This window comes from Haliotis rufescens, unplaced genomic scaffold (assembly GCF_023055435.1).
Source record: "Haliotis rufescens isolate VD_foot unplaced genomic scaffold, xgHalRufe1.0.p SCAF_1, whole genome shotgun sequence".
Lineage (NCBI taxonomy): Eukaryota > Metazoa > Mollusca > Gastropoda > Lepetellida > Haliotidae > Haliotis > Haliotis rufescens.
Genome location: NW_025963779.1, coordinates 81,169,567 through 81,181,924, shown reverse-complemented (window position 1 = coordinate 81,181,924; position 12,358 = coordinate 81,169,567). Strand labels below are relative to the sequence as shown.

The window sequence follows — 12,358 nt, the reverse complement described above, 5'->3', positions numbered from 1 at the left end:
GCCATTTTGATGGCTGTATAGTTTGCCTGCAGCCAAGAGGACGAAGGTGACGGTAACATCATACAAGCGATAAACACACTATCATCATGGTGGTATTTGCATATGTGTCTTTAGTGGAAATGAATTACGATTTCTCTCTGAAGGTTGCCATAATAATGGCCGTTATGAAAGAAAGTTGCCCGATCACAGCATTATCTGGCAGCCGTTATGTCTTTGGCTAAAAGGGTTTGATTGTTGCTGCTACTAATATATCAGATGAGCATATGAGCCTGCCAGGTGCGGTGAACACTATTTTTCATATCCCGTTATGCCCATCTGGGGATAGTTTTTACTTTGTGGGTCAACTACGTCAGGAGTCTTTCATATTCGAAGAAGTGTTTGCTTCTGTGTCAAATGTAAGGCACAACCTAGTTACGAAATATGATAATTGATATGATCAAAAATCTCTGTTTTACCTTACTTTGTCTAGTGGTTAGCTTACCCAGTGTGCCTCCTAATGTTTTGATAACCAAATGTTTCCATCTCTAGTCGTCTAACCAAATGTTCCCTCAACTAGTCGTCTTGCTAACCGCTATTCCCTCGTCTAATCGTCTCGCTTATCAAATGGTCCATCATATAGTCGTCTCGCTTACCAAATGTTCCCTCGTCTTATCGTCTCGCTTATCAAATGTTCTCTCATCTAGTCGTCTCGCTTACCCAATATCCCCTCATCCCATCTCACATACAAACTTTCGCTCATCTCACTTACCAAACGTCCCCTCACCTCGTCTCACTTACAAATATTCCCTCGTCTCACTTACCAAATGTCTTCCCATCTCGTCTCACGTACAAACGTTCCCTCGTCTCGCTTACCAAATGTCTCCCCATCTTGTCGTCTCATTTACCAAATGTCTCCCCATCTTGTCGTCTCGCTTACCAAATGTCTCCCCATCTTGTCGTCTCATTTACCAAATGTCTCCCCATCTTGTCGTCTCATTTACCAAATGTCTCCCCATCTTGTCGTCTCGCTTACCAAATGTCTCCCCATCTTGTCGTCTCGCTTACCAAATGTCTCCCCATCTTGTCGTCTCACTTACCAAATGTCGCCTCATCTCGTCGTCTCACTTACCAAATGTCTCCCCATCTTGTCTCATTTACCAAATGTCTCCCGATCTTTTCGTCTCGCTTACCAAATGTCTCCCCATCTTGTCGTCTCGCTTACCAAATGTCTCCCCATCTTGTCGTCTCACTTACCAAATGTCGCCTCATCTCGTCGTCTCACTTACCAAATGTCTCCCCATCTTGTCTCATTTACTAAATGTCTCCCGATCTTTTCGTCTCGCTTACCAAATGTCTCCCCATCTTGTCGTCTCGCTTACCAAATGTCTCCCCATCTTGTCGTCTCATTGACCAAATGTCTCCCCATCTTGTCGTCTCGCTTACCAAATGTCTCCCCATCTTGTCGTCTCATTTACCAAATGTCTCCCCATTTTGTCGTCTCGCTTACCAAATGTCTCCCCATCTTGTCGTCTCGCTTACCAAATGTCTCCCCATCTTGTCTCATTTACCGAATGTCTCCTCATCTCGTCTCCCGAAGGTTTTCCCATCTTGTCGTCTCGCTTACCAAAGACTCCCTCCTCGGGTCCATTACAAATAATTCACAGGTTTCCCACGAAGTTGAGCTGTGACATAATCCTTGAAACATTACATTTTATTAAAATGTCTGATTTGTCTGGTTGCAGCTATCAGTGAACATATGCCATGGATCTATTTGCGCTCAGCCGTACCGATGTTGAGTTGGTAGTAGTCCTATGATGAAACCACCACACTGTCAGCTCACTGCCAAGTACTGGTGATTCACAGTTATTGTCTATCACTTTGCGTGGAACGTATAATTGTCATTAATGATATAAGAAAACTTGGACATAGTTGTGAGGTACCTCTATTAATACGAAATTAAAAGATTAATTCAGTAATGAAATTCTAAATGAATCTGAAATAAATATCGATATTTCACTTGAGTGAAACAACACTTTGTCGAACCGACTTCCAGGCTCTCTCTTTGACACTTTGATTTTCGTCAGCAAGAAAATACATAATTATCATGAATACATAGAGGATACATAACACTACTCACACAAATACACGTATATCTGGGGACCTGAAATTGACCTCTTCACGCGCAAGAATGGCCGGTTATTTTATAGTTGTTTAAAGTCTTAAATGCTAAACACATGTGCACTTTTTCATTCATGGATGAATTGTTTCCGGTTCAACAACCATCCTATCACACATGACTGTGTGGAATAAACGACTTGTATTCTTTATTATGAATCACACTTCATTAGAATACGCTACATTTTCCACCTAATTTCTTCTACATGAAAAAAAGATGTGATTAGTCCATACGTCAAGCACCAGGATCGCCGTCGTCAGTTGTCCGGGAAATAATAATCATTTCTGCTATTTTACCTGTAATTAAGCAAAGGTTTCTCTCGGTCGCCGATGTGTGTTATTACAAAGCACGCTATCGCCTGTTAATCATCATTCGGGCTAATACGGGAGCTGATGAAATACGGAAATGTGATTAATATAATGAAACCATCCAACAACAGAACTGATGAGCTGCTATTCTATGACTGGTGGTGTACGTTGCTCAAAACTACTTTATTCCAATCAAGAACGAAATGTTGATTTGGGAGAAAAAAGTCGCGAGTTTCTTTACAAAGAGAAGCTGCAGGCAATGTCTAATCAAAATTTGATCGTAAATGTCAAATTGCAATAACAAAATTATCACAAGATTAATAGATATGAGGTTTATGGGTTCCAATTTTTCTCGTTAGTAACTAAATAAAGATTTCACAGTCGAGTTTGTAGTCTATAAAGTATCTTTTTACATTGACTTAATCATGAAAAACATATTGGTGTAAGGATTGACATTCATATAAAATTAATACCTTCATGTGGAAGACAAATTAGATATAAAACGACTAAGGTAATTATTTCTTCGGGGAGGGGATTGCAGGCATTAGAGATATACAAGGAACTTGGATAGCGGATATTTGTTGTATATTGAATTATTTATAAATGTCTGAACATGAAAATATTCATCTTCCAGAGGCAAGTGTATCCACTAGCCTGTATCAAAGCCTAGTTTCTACGTGAAACACGACTTTGGTAAAAAGGCTGGTGGACCCTCTCGCCTCGGGAAGGTGGAAATTATTTGGTATAATTCTTTCACATACAGAATCAAAAGATATACAACTTTCAACTTAACGTTTTGTTTGCCAGTGTCGCCACTGTAATGAATGTATAATGAAAATGCGGTATGTTATTATGATAAGAAAATTGTATATTGAGTTCAACATAAATCTCTCGTCAGATTCACACCTAAATTTGTACACGTGTTGGTGTACAAATCAGTCTTTTAAGTATGAAAACAAACTAGTTTCGGAAAAAAATAATAACAGTTCTATTACTCTAGATTCACCCAGAAAAATCAATTGTCAGTATTGGAAAATATACGTGGCTGTACAAGTTATAAGACAAAATTGAGTTTGTTTTTTTGCAATTTATTTATTAGCTTATTTACAGTTAGGGGGACAGTAAAAAAATGTATAATTAATTTATGGTCATAAATACAGGAATTTCATCAATATAAGGAATTTTTTTCAGTAGTTTCAAATTAATAAATTACCAAGTTCTGTTATATTTTAAGGCCGCTCCTTGTATTACCTTACAACTGTAGGATACGGTTGGTGTCTATATGTAAATCCCAACTCTTGTTTTCCACGACCAGTTGCTGTCACGTGACTGAGATCCGTTTACCCCAGATTGTTTGACACAAGGTTATTTCACATTTGTATATAAGATATTTTACGGCGCATCAAACAATATGCAACTATTTCACAACGTGAGTGAGCGAAGGTGAGGTGATGTGAACTGGGGTTTCATGTCGCGTTTAAGATTATTGCACGTACACAGTGGTGTGTGTGTGTACATGTGTGTGAGTGTGTGTGTGTGTGTGTGTGCGTGCGTGTGGCTCCTTATACTACTAGTACAACTGTATAGTGCCAGATACATTCCCTGTAGGTTCAAACACATGTTTGCCAACATAGTTAATATAGTAAGTTTAGTGAGGTCGTTATTTTTGGTATTTAGTTGAAAAATGAAACATGCCTTTATTTTCACAAATCATCTGTATTTTGTAATACCCTTACTTGTAGATTTAACCTCAAGGTTGTAAATTCAATTCATCACAGTTGCATCTACAGGTGACCTGGCCCTACATTGAAAACACAGTATATTTATGGTGTTACTTTACTTACCATAATCATGTCAAACTATTTCAGCACTCATGAACATTAAGAGGTATACAAAGATTGTTACAATTTGAAATCATGACAACAGGTGTTTTAAGGTATATATTTCTTTAAAATACAAATGCAACATTAAGAGGTATACAAAGATTGTTACAATTTGAAATCATGACAACAGGTGTTTTAAGGTATATATTTCTTTAAAATACAAATGCATGTACTGACGCTTGAGATGAAAATCTGAAATTCTTTAAACGTAGCCCTGATTGCAGCATGTACTAGGACATACAGTAAACTACAGTTATAACAAACTCAAAGGACCACTTATTTTATAAACATATTTTACTGTAAATACAGCAGGTGGTCCATGTGTGATATGCAAGTGCCAAGTAGTTTTTGAATTTCACAAATCCTGGCATTTCACTCATTTTGAAACATGGCTCTATTTTCCTTGTCAGTAAATAATGTTTCACACAATTCGCATCACTTGTCCATGGTTAATGGGACAAAGTCATCAGATAGATGACGTCACATTATTCAAGTGAATTAATTTGGTATGTAATAGTGAATTAGAAATAATTAATCTATTGAAATAAATACTAAATCAAGACTGAAAAGTAGAAAAAAAGCAGAAATATAGGGTTCCAAGAATGACAAGGCTACACCATCACATTAATCCCACAAGGTACTTTTGTATAAATCCATTGATCAACAATCTTTCAGAAATAATGGCGCAGTAGACTTGTGGTGCCCCAACCTTTCTTTCCTGCTATGTATCACACATATATGTATTTAACTGGTATACTCATTTTGCTGGTATAGTTTGTCTACTGTCTGACACCCTGGGGTAAAACTGAACCTGAAACCTTAGGGACCAACCATTTGATAATCTGAGGGGACTGGGGTTTTATAAAAAAACAAAAAACATATTGTTCTAGAACAGGCTTATAAAAAAATAATTATGCATCAGACTGTTGAAAAAAGAAAAACTGTCTGCCACCAAAAAATTCATTGATGTAGGAAGTTTTTTAATAACAAAATATTAAGGCTCATAATATGATATACAAAATATCTGCTTTTGCAGATGCAGCTGGAAAAATATCTATTCTCCATAAAAATCCCAGGCACCACTGAGAATATCAATTGGTTGGTCACAAACAACAGAAATAGTGATAACATAAGAACATCTCTAAAAAGCATGTTCCCGTGAAGATTCAGGGGTAGAATTGGTCTTCAGCAACCCATGATTGTCGTAAGAGGCGACTTACGGGATCAGGTAGTCAGACTCGCTGACTTGGTTGATGGATGTCATCGTATCCTAATTGTGTAGACCCATGCTCATGATGTTAATCACTGGATTGTGTGGTCCAGACTCAATTATTTACAGATCACCGTCATATAGCTGGAATATTGCTGAGTGCAGCGTTAAACAACAAAACAAAACAAAAAATCTAAAAAGCATGACATTCCACTGCCCCTTAAGATACCGTCAACACAGACAAACTGAGACAGCATCCCTGGACACCATTTATGAAATCTGTTACCGTATTCAACATAATAAGCGCACTCAAAATTAGAAATAGGGGGCACTTATTAGAATATCATTTTGGTGGGGGAAAAAAAAGAGAGTTGAAAGATCGTAAATTTATATGGTTTTTGCTGACAGCCTGAAATGTTTATATACGACAGATATATTTTTCCATAATTTAATTTCCCATAATTAAGGGGGCATATAACACACGAGTGTGTATCATAAGCGAATAAATAAGACTTGTGTACATTGATCAATCAGAAGGGGTGCTATTTGGGATTGTTCACTAGCCAGTATATTAGCAAATATCAATGTTGGCGCTTTTTAAAGCAGGGCGCTTATTACCTCGAACACAGTATTTCCTAGCAACAAATCAGTTGAAGTCTTCAGACATCAGGAGTTCTGGCCAACTAATCCACAGATAATTTCACAGACTATGCATTTGTTATTATGAAACATTCCTAGATTCAGTGTCAAAACTTTAAAGGTTGGTTATACACTACAAACCTCCATCATCATGAATACGTCCTAACGCTATGCGGTGTAGTCCCTTCTAACCAACTAATCACAGTCTAGTTCATGAGGAGGGACACCAAAGAGTGCTATAAGCCCTCAATAACATCACACAAGCAGCAACATTTCTCATGCAACATGGCACAGCAAGGTGGCCATCTTGTCCACACATTAATTCAATTTCAGGCAGGTGGGGTTCGTACAAAGGTCATGCATGGAGTAGGCTTATTTGACTTCTGTGAGTTCCAAATGGCTTCACTTTTTAAGTTGATCAAAATAGACAAACATATACTCCATATTGAAGCCACATGTCTTCAGGTCTAAATCCAACCCTGGTGTTGACAGTCCACAGTCTGCTATTATGATTCTGTTAGGATGAACAAAACCTTCCAAATGGCATGCTGGTTTTCTTAGGGGATTAGTCAGCAAAGAGCAGGAGTCACAGAAGACTAATCAATTTTATTTACAAGAACAATTAACAATGAACAATATCTTAAAAATATAGCTGTGGATGCTGCAGAGAGTCAGTACAACCCTCTGGGCTGTGGGAGAGAGGTCTGCTTGGTTAGAGCGTCAAACCCCTTCTGCCTAACATATTGCTTCTGTATGTACTTAAGAAAAATTAGAACAATAAAAAAGAATATGATTGGTTGATACACGATGGGGTGTGCCTTATGATTAATGAATGGCTAGACAGAAGGGAATACTTAATCCTGTTTATCCTGTTGGACTGGCACTAATCTTGTTGACATATTTACTGGTTGCTTGGAAAGAGATTATGGTATCACTATAGACGAGCTTGTATGGGGGCTAATCCTTAATGAGTCTAAATTGAAGTAATTGCTGAATGTTATTCTAATATAGGTGATGACAGATTTACTTAAATAAAATAGTTCAAGGCAATCTATAAGACTATCTCCCTCAGAGTGTTGTACCGACTCTCTGTGGCACCCTCAGTTATTTTCTAAGTATAAATTGTAAATTGTTCATTGTTAATTGTTCTTGTAAATAAAATTGTGATTAGTCTCCTGTGACTCTGGCTCTTTGCTGACTAATTCCCCAAGAAAACCAGCACGCCATTTGGAAGGTCTTGTTCACCCAGAACAGTTCCATGATACTGCCATGAACACTCAAGCCTTGGTTCAGCAAGATCCGTCGAAATGTACAAGATGTCTCAACAGTCCACATACTACTACTCTTGTCAGGTGTTGCAGATATGATTCAAACTTTTTTCCAACTTTCCCCAAAAGTATTCATTTTCTGCCTGATAGGGGATTCCTTGAATAATTCTTAATGAAGCTGGCATGCGATTAAAGTCGATATCAACCAGTAGAGGCAGCAGTCGGTTTGTAATAGATGTATCCAACACAGAATTATGTAGCCCGGTATGCATGGCAAATGTCTGAAAGTTGCACTGGAAGAATGACTCGGACAAAAGCATGATATAGGCCTTGCAGTTACCAAGGGCAAAATCTAAATTCTGAATGACGGAAGCCCCCGCCTTGCCATCACGGTCGTCCAGATAGCCCCTGAACCTCCCCTGGCTCTCCAACCGTTTGGTTATATTGAATGCCTCTTCCCTGTCACTCTCTGAGTAAAACACAACAAAGTCATATATATCACTGGTAGATACATCTCCCCCGGCTTGTAGCCTGTTGTCCTCGGGGTCAACACTGGAGTCAACACTGAGGTCACCACCGAGGTCACCACCGAGGTCACCACTGTAGTCAGCTCTGGGGGTCGCCATATTTCTGCAGGTTCCTGTAAGTACATAAATATCATGTCAGTGAAAGCCACGCACTCCATAGGGTTTCAGATCAGTTCATTTTCTTGGGCGGTGGGGTAGCCCAGTTGTTAAATCGTTAGTTTATCATGTCGAAAGTCTGGGTTCAATTCTCTATATGGATAAAATGAGTGAAGCCGATTTCTGGTGTCCCCCGCTGCGATATTGCTGGAAGATTGCTTAAAGCTGTGTAAAACCATACATACTCACCAACTCCTTGTATAGAATAAAACACGCCTCCAAGGTTTTGGTTGACAATGTAAAACTGTGAGCGAGGTACCGTATTCGACGTAATAAGCGCCTGGCTCTAATAAGCACCCACGTCGATATTTGCTGATATATTGGCTGGTGAACAATCCCAATTAGCACCCCTTCCGACTGATCAATGTACACAAGACTTAGAGCTTGGACCTGTGTCTACCTCAAGTTCAGCAATGGTAATACATCTATCTTAAAGGTATTTCTATCTTGTTGATTGAATCTTCATTGATTGAAGTTGAGGGACGTCCATACCTAGGGTCATCATCAAGGCTTGTTCTCCCAGCCTTAAACATAGCTGCCCAAACTTTAACAGTGGAATAGCTAGGCACTTATCCCCATATACTTGTGACATGCGGTCATGAATTTCTTGAGGAATACTTTTCTCAAAAGTAAAAAACTTGACGACTGCTCGGTCCTCTTTCTTTTCTATTTCTGTGTCCATTTATACCCCTAGCAAGTTCAAATGACTGTAACTTCTTTACAAACGGCCTCAACAGACCAAATACACTTGCAATGAACTACTCAAACAATGTACTACATTGACTAGTTCACTTCAATATGGGGCATGGTAGAAAGTTAGTCAGACTCAGAACTATTCACCAGCCCACGTAGTATCAAACAGGGTTCTACCTTCACTTAGAAAGTTGGGGGTACTGGGGACCCCCAAATGATTAATTTTAAGGGTCCTTGCAGGCAATATGAGGGTCCTGTAAAGTCATGAAATGGTGAAGTGTACTGTACGTTTAGATAATTAATTTAGAGCCTGGAATGAATCAATGATAATGTGGACAGTGGTCAAGATTGATGGATGAAATAACAGACACCCATAACTGCTTTTGATGCACTGTAGCTACAATGAATATTATTATGCGTCCCTTCGGACACAGTATTTTTTTTTCTGCGTCCATTCACTACATTTGTGCGTTGCGTAAGAGTGAGTGAGTGAGTTTGGTTTAACGCCGCTTTTAACAGTATTCCAGTTATATCACGGCGTGTCAGCTTAATGTGGGAGGAAAGCCTAGAAGTGATGCAGGTCTCAGAGCATCGCGTAAGACCCTGATCAAACAATAAATACATAAATAAATTAATTCCCCCAAATAAAGGAATATCAGATTAAATGTAAACAGTATGAAACTTTCCATTTTATTGTGTATCAAGTGACTAGTCATAACCTACAATCAATGAGATTGATCTTAGGGTAGTATTTAGCTGACCCTACCCCCACCCACCCACCCCACACACACACCAAACACCACAACCCCTCCTAACATGTAACATTTGTCCATGATCCCCCCTCCTCTCCCCATCATAAATGACAGTAAATGGCAGTACCTATATAATGTTTAAATATATTTCTTTTTTATTTTAGAGTGAGTGAGTGAATATGGTTTAACGCCGCTTTTAGCAATATTCCAGCAATATCACGGCGGGGGACACCAGAAATGGGCTTCACACATTGTACCCATGTTGGGAATCGAACCCGGGTGTTCTGCGTGACGAGCGAACGCTTTAACCACTAGGCTACCCGACCGCCCCTTTTATTTTAGTAGTGTGCGAGTACTGTGTAATCATGTAATCGATAGTCATCCTGCATAATATTTACCACAGTAGTAGACAGTAGACAAGTCTGGATCACACAAACAGTACTAGTGGTCGAAGAACGATCATTGACATTGTCATCATAGTACCGCGATGGGGTCCGAAAAACAAGACATGACCATCGATCACGTGATTGCGACTCTCGGTTATGTCGTTGGAGACACACACTGACCACCCAATTCCCGTTTCTTCACGCACTGGACACTCACCGTCAGGCCGGTTGATACATGTTCGGACCACGATGACCCTGATGACAGGAACCACTGAGCCGTGGTCAAGACACGGTCAAGACAACACGCAGTTGATGACACTACTGACAGTGATTATAACACTGACATCACTGTAATATATAGTATCATCTATATCTAGCTGATAAGGTGTGACACTGCATTGTTGATCACAACAAAAATACATATACCTGTCTGCAAGGGACCTCTTAGCTTAGTCTCCGGTGAGCCTGAGCGGTCAGCATTGTGTACTTCCGTATTTGAGAGTTATCTCCCCTCCCTATAGACTTCCGCGCATTTGAATGCAGTTAACAGTTTATGCGTACTTGAAGAAACATTTTTTAAGTTGGCAAAAAACACATCAGATGAACATTTGGTAAAACTTCCGCCCGTAACCCTTGCCTCCATTTTTTTAAAAACATAACCCCTGGCTAGAAATATTTAAAAAACATATAATGTTGCTAATGTTAATAACTTTATGTGTATATATTGTAATTATGTAGGCTATGGCAAATATAGATTGAATGAAAAGTTAATTTTTTGAAATAAGTATCTGATAATAATGTTTCCTCACCACTGATTATGTATACTTTTAATCAGTCATTGGATCTTTATACGGTAACCGATCAATAATCGATTAGAATCGATCGTCAGAACATCATCGAGAGTCTCTCTATAGGAATAGTGTGCTATGTTGGTTAGATTAAGGACCTCGTAGTGCACATAATTTTGATTACAATGGCTGCGGAGTATGAATTGCTCTTGGGTGGATCGTTCCCCGATCGATGGTGTTTGATCGTTGCCTACACTATCGATCAATGGATTGTACGGCCCATGATCGATAATTTACAGATCAGAGAATACGCTTATAACGAGCCGATGGATATAACGAACTGGGTTGTTGTTTTTATTCCCGGCCATTTGCTGAATATATGTTGCATATATGCTTATAACGAATTTAAATTAGTGGTCCCTTTGAGTTCGTTATAACCGTGGGGCGGTCGGGTAGCCTAGTGGTTAAAGCGTTCGCTCGTCACGCCGAAGACCCGGGTTCGATTCCCGACATGGGTAATATGTGTGAAGCCCATTTCTGGTGTCCCCCGCCGTGATATTGCTGGAATATTGCTAAAAGCGGCGTAAAACCATACTCACTCACTCACTCACTCACGTTATAACCGTAGTTTACTGTACTAGGTCCCCAGCAACATATGCCGTCGTGAGAGGAACTCACAATGGATGACAATGTACGTTGCTCATTTTATAAATCCCTGGTTTGTCTGGTCCCAATCTCATTAAAATCAGATCTCAGTTTTCGCTTTGTTTAGCAATAGCGAGAACTAAGGTCTGATTTTAATGAGATTGGTCTGGTCCAGAAGCAATGTTTTCCGACTAATTGCAAATAAATGGGATAAGTCCACCAAGGTTCGCAACTTCAGGACTTAGGACCCAACCGTTATTGTCAAAATACTTTTCATTCGGTTGTGGACATCCGAATTGTTACTATACACCTGGAAAAAAGGTTAAGCACATCCAGATATTTGTTCAATGACTAATGAAACAAGTGCTGGAATGATATTACTGACATGCTGATATCGGATAAACAAACGTGATCTGTAAGAACAACCCTCTAACAAAAAAACAACACCATCGTTAAATTTGTTAGCTGAGGTTAGATTATTATCACCATATTGTAGCACAGCCACCGGTGATATCTTCACCCCAAAGCAACATCACTTTTAAGTATGGAGCGGCCGAGTTCATACGATGACATCAGGTGGCTCTATCTGGATGTAAAGGTCACTTTGTGTCCGTAGATGACATCCGTAGTTCATAGGCTCAGTAAAGCGAGAAAACCCTCCACGTGTCTGGATGACGGCCTCCTCCCTGCGTCTCATCTCTCCAGCCTGACGTCGGATCTGTTGAAGGGGCAACGGCCACTCCCAACGCAAGATTGCTTCCAATTCACGCATTCTGTACAGGAGCTTCCAGAGCCTGTATGCGACGCTCAAACTGTCCAAAATGTGCCCCAGCGTATTCACTCTTGGCAGGCCCAGGCAGTGTCGTCACAGCGTTGTTCTAGAGGTAGGCTGCCATCGCCCGGGATCGATGTGGTCTGGCGTTATCATGCATTTACTGAGGTCTTGTG

At 39.7% G+C, this 12,358-nt stretch overlaps 1 protein-coding gene across 2 annotated transcripts; it reads right to left on the bottom strand.

The window, feature by feature from the left end:
• Window positions 1-7,365: 7,365 nt before the first annotated feature.
• On the bottom strand, window positions 7,366-10,487 carry LOC124143726. Of its 2 annotated transcripts, none has more exons than XM_046512784.2 (2): window positions 10,404-10,487; window positions 7,366-8,103 (listed from the first exon to the last, which is right to left on the bottom strand). In XM_046512784.2, the coding sequence occupies exon 2, from the start codon at window positions 8,087-8,089 to the stop codon at window positions 7,544-7,546; it is 546 nt and encodes a 181-aa protein (XP_046368740.2). In that variant the 5' UTR covers window positions 8,090-8,103; window positions 10,404-10,487; the 3' UTR covers window positions 7,366-7,543. The 2 variants fall into 2 exon arrangements, with proteins under 2 accessions (XP_046368740.2, XP_048238506.1); XM_048382549.1 differs by lacking the exon at window positions 10,404-10,487 and adding an exon at window positions 10,195-10,393.
• Window positions 10,488-12,358: the final 1,871 nt, after the last annotated feature.

Excerpts from the sequence above, each read along its gene's own strand:
- LOC124143726 (XM_046512784.2), bottom strand. The coding sequence starts at position 8,089 with ATGGCGACCCCCAGAGCTGACTACAGTGGTGACCTCGGTGGTGACCTC.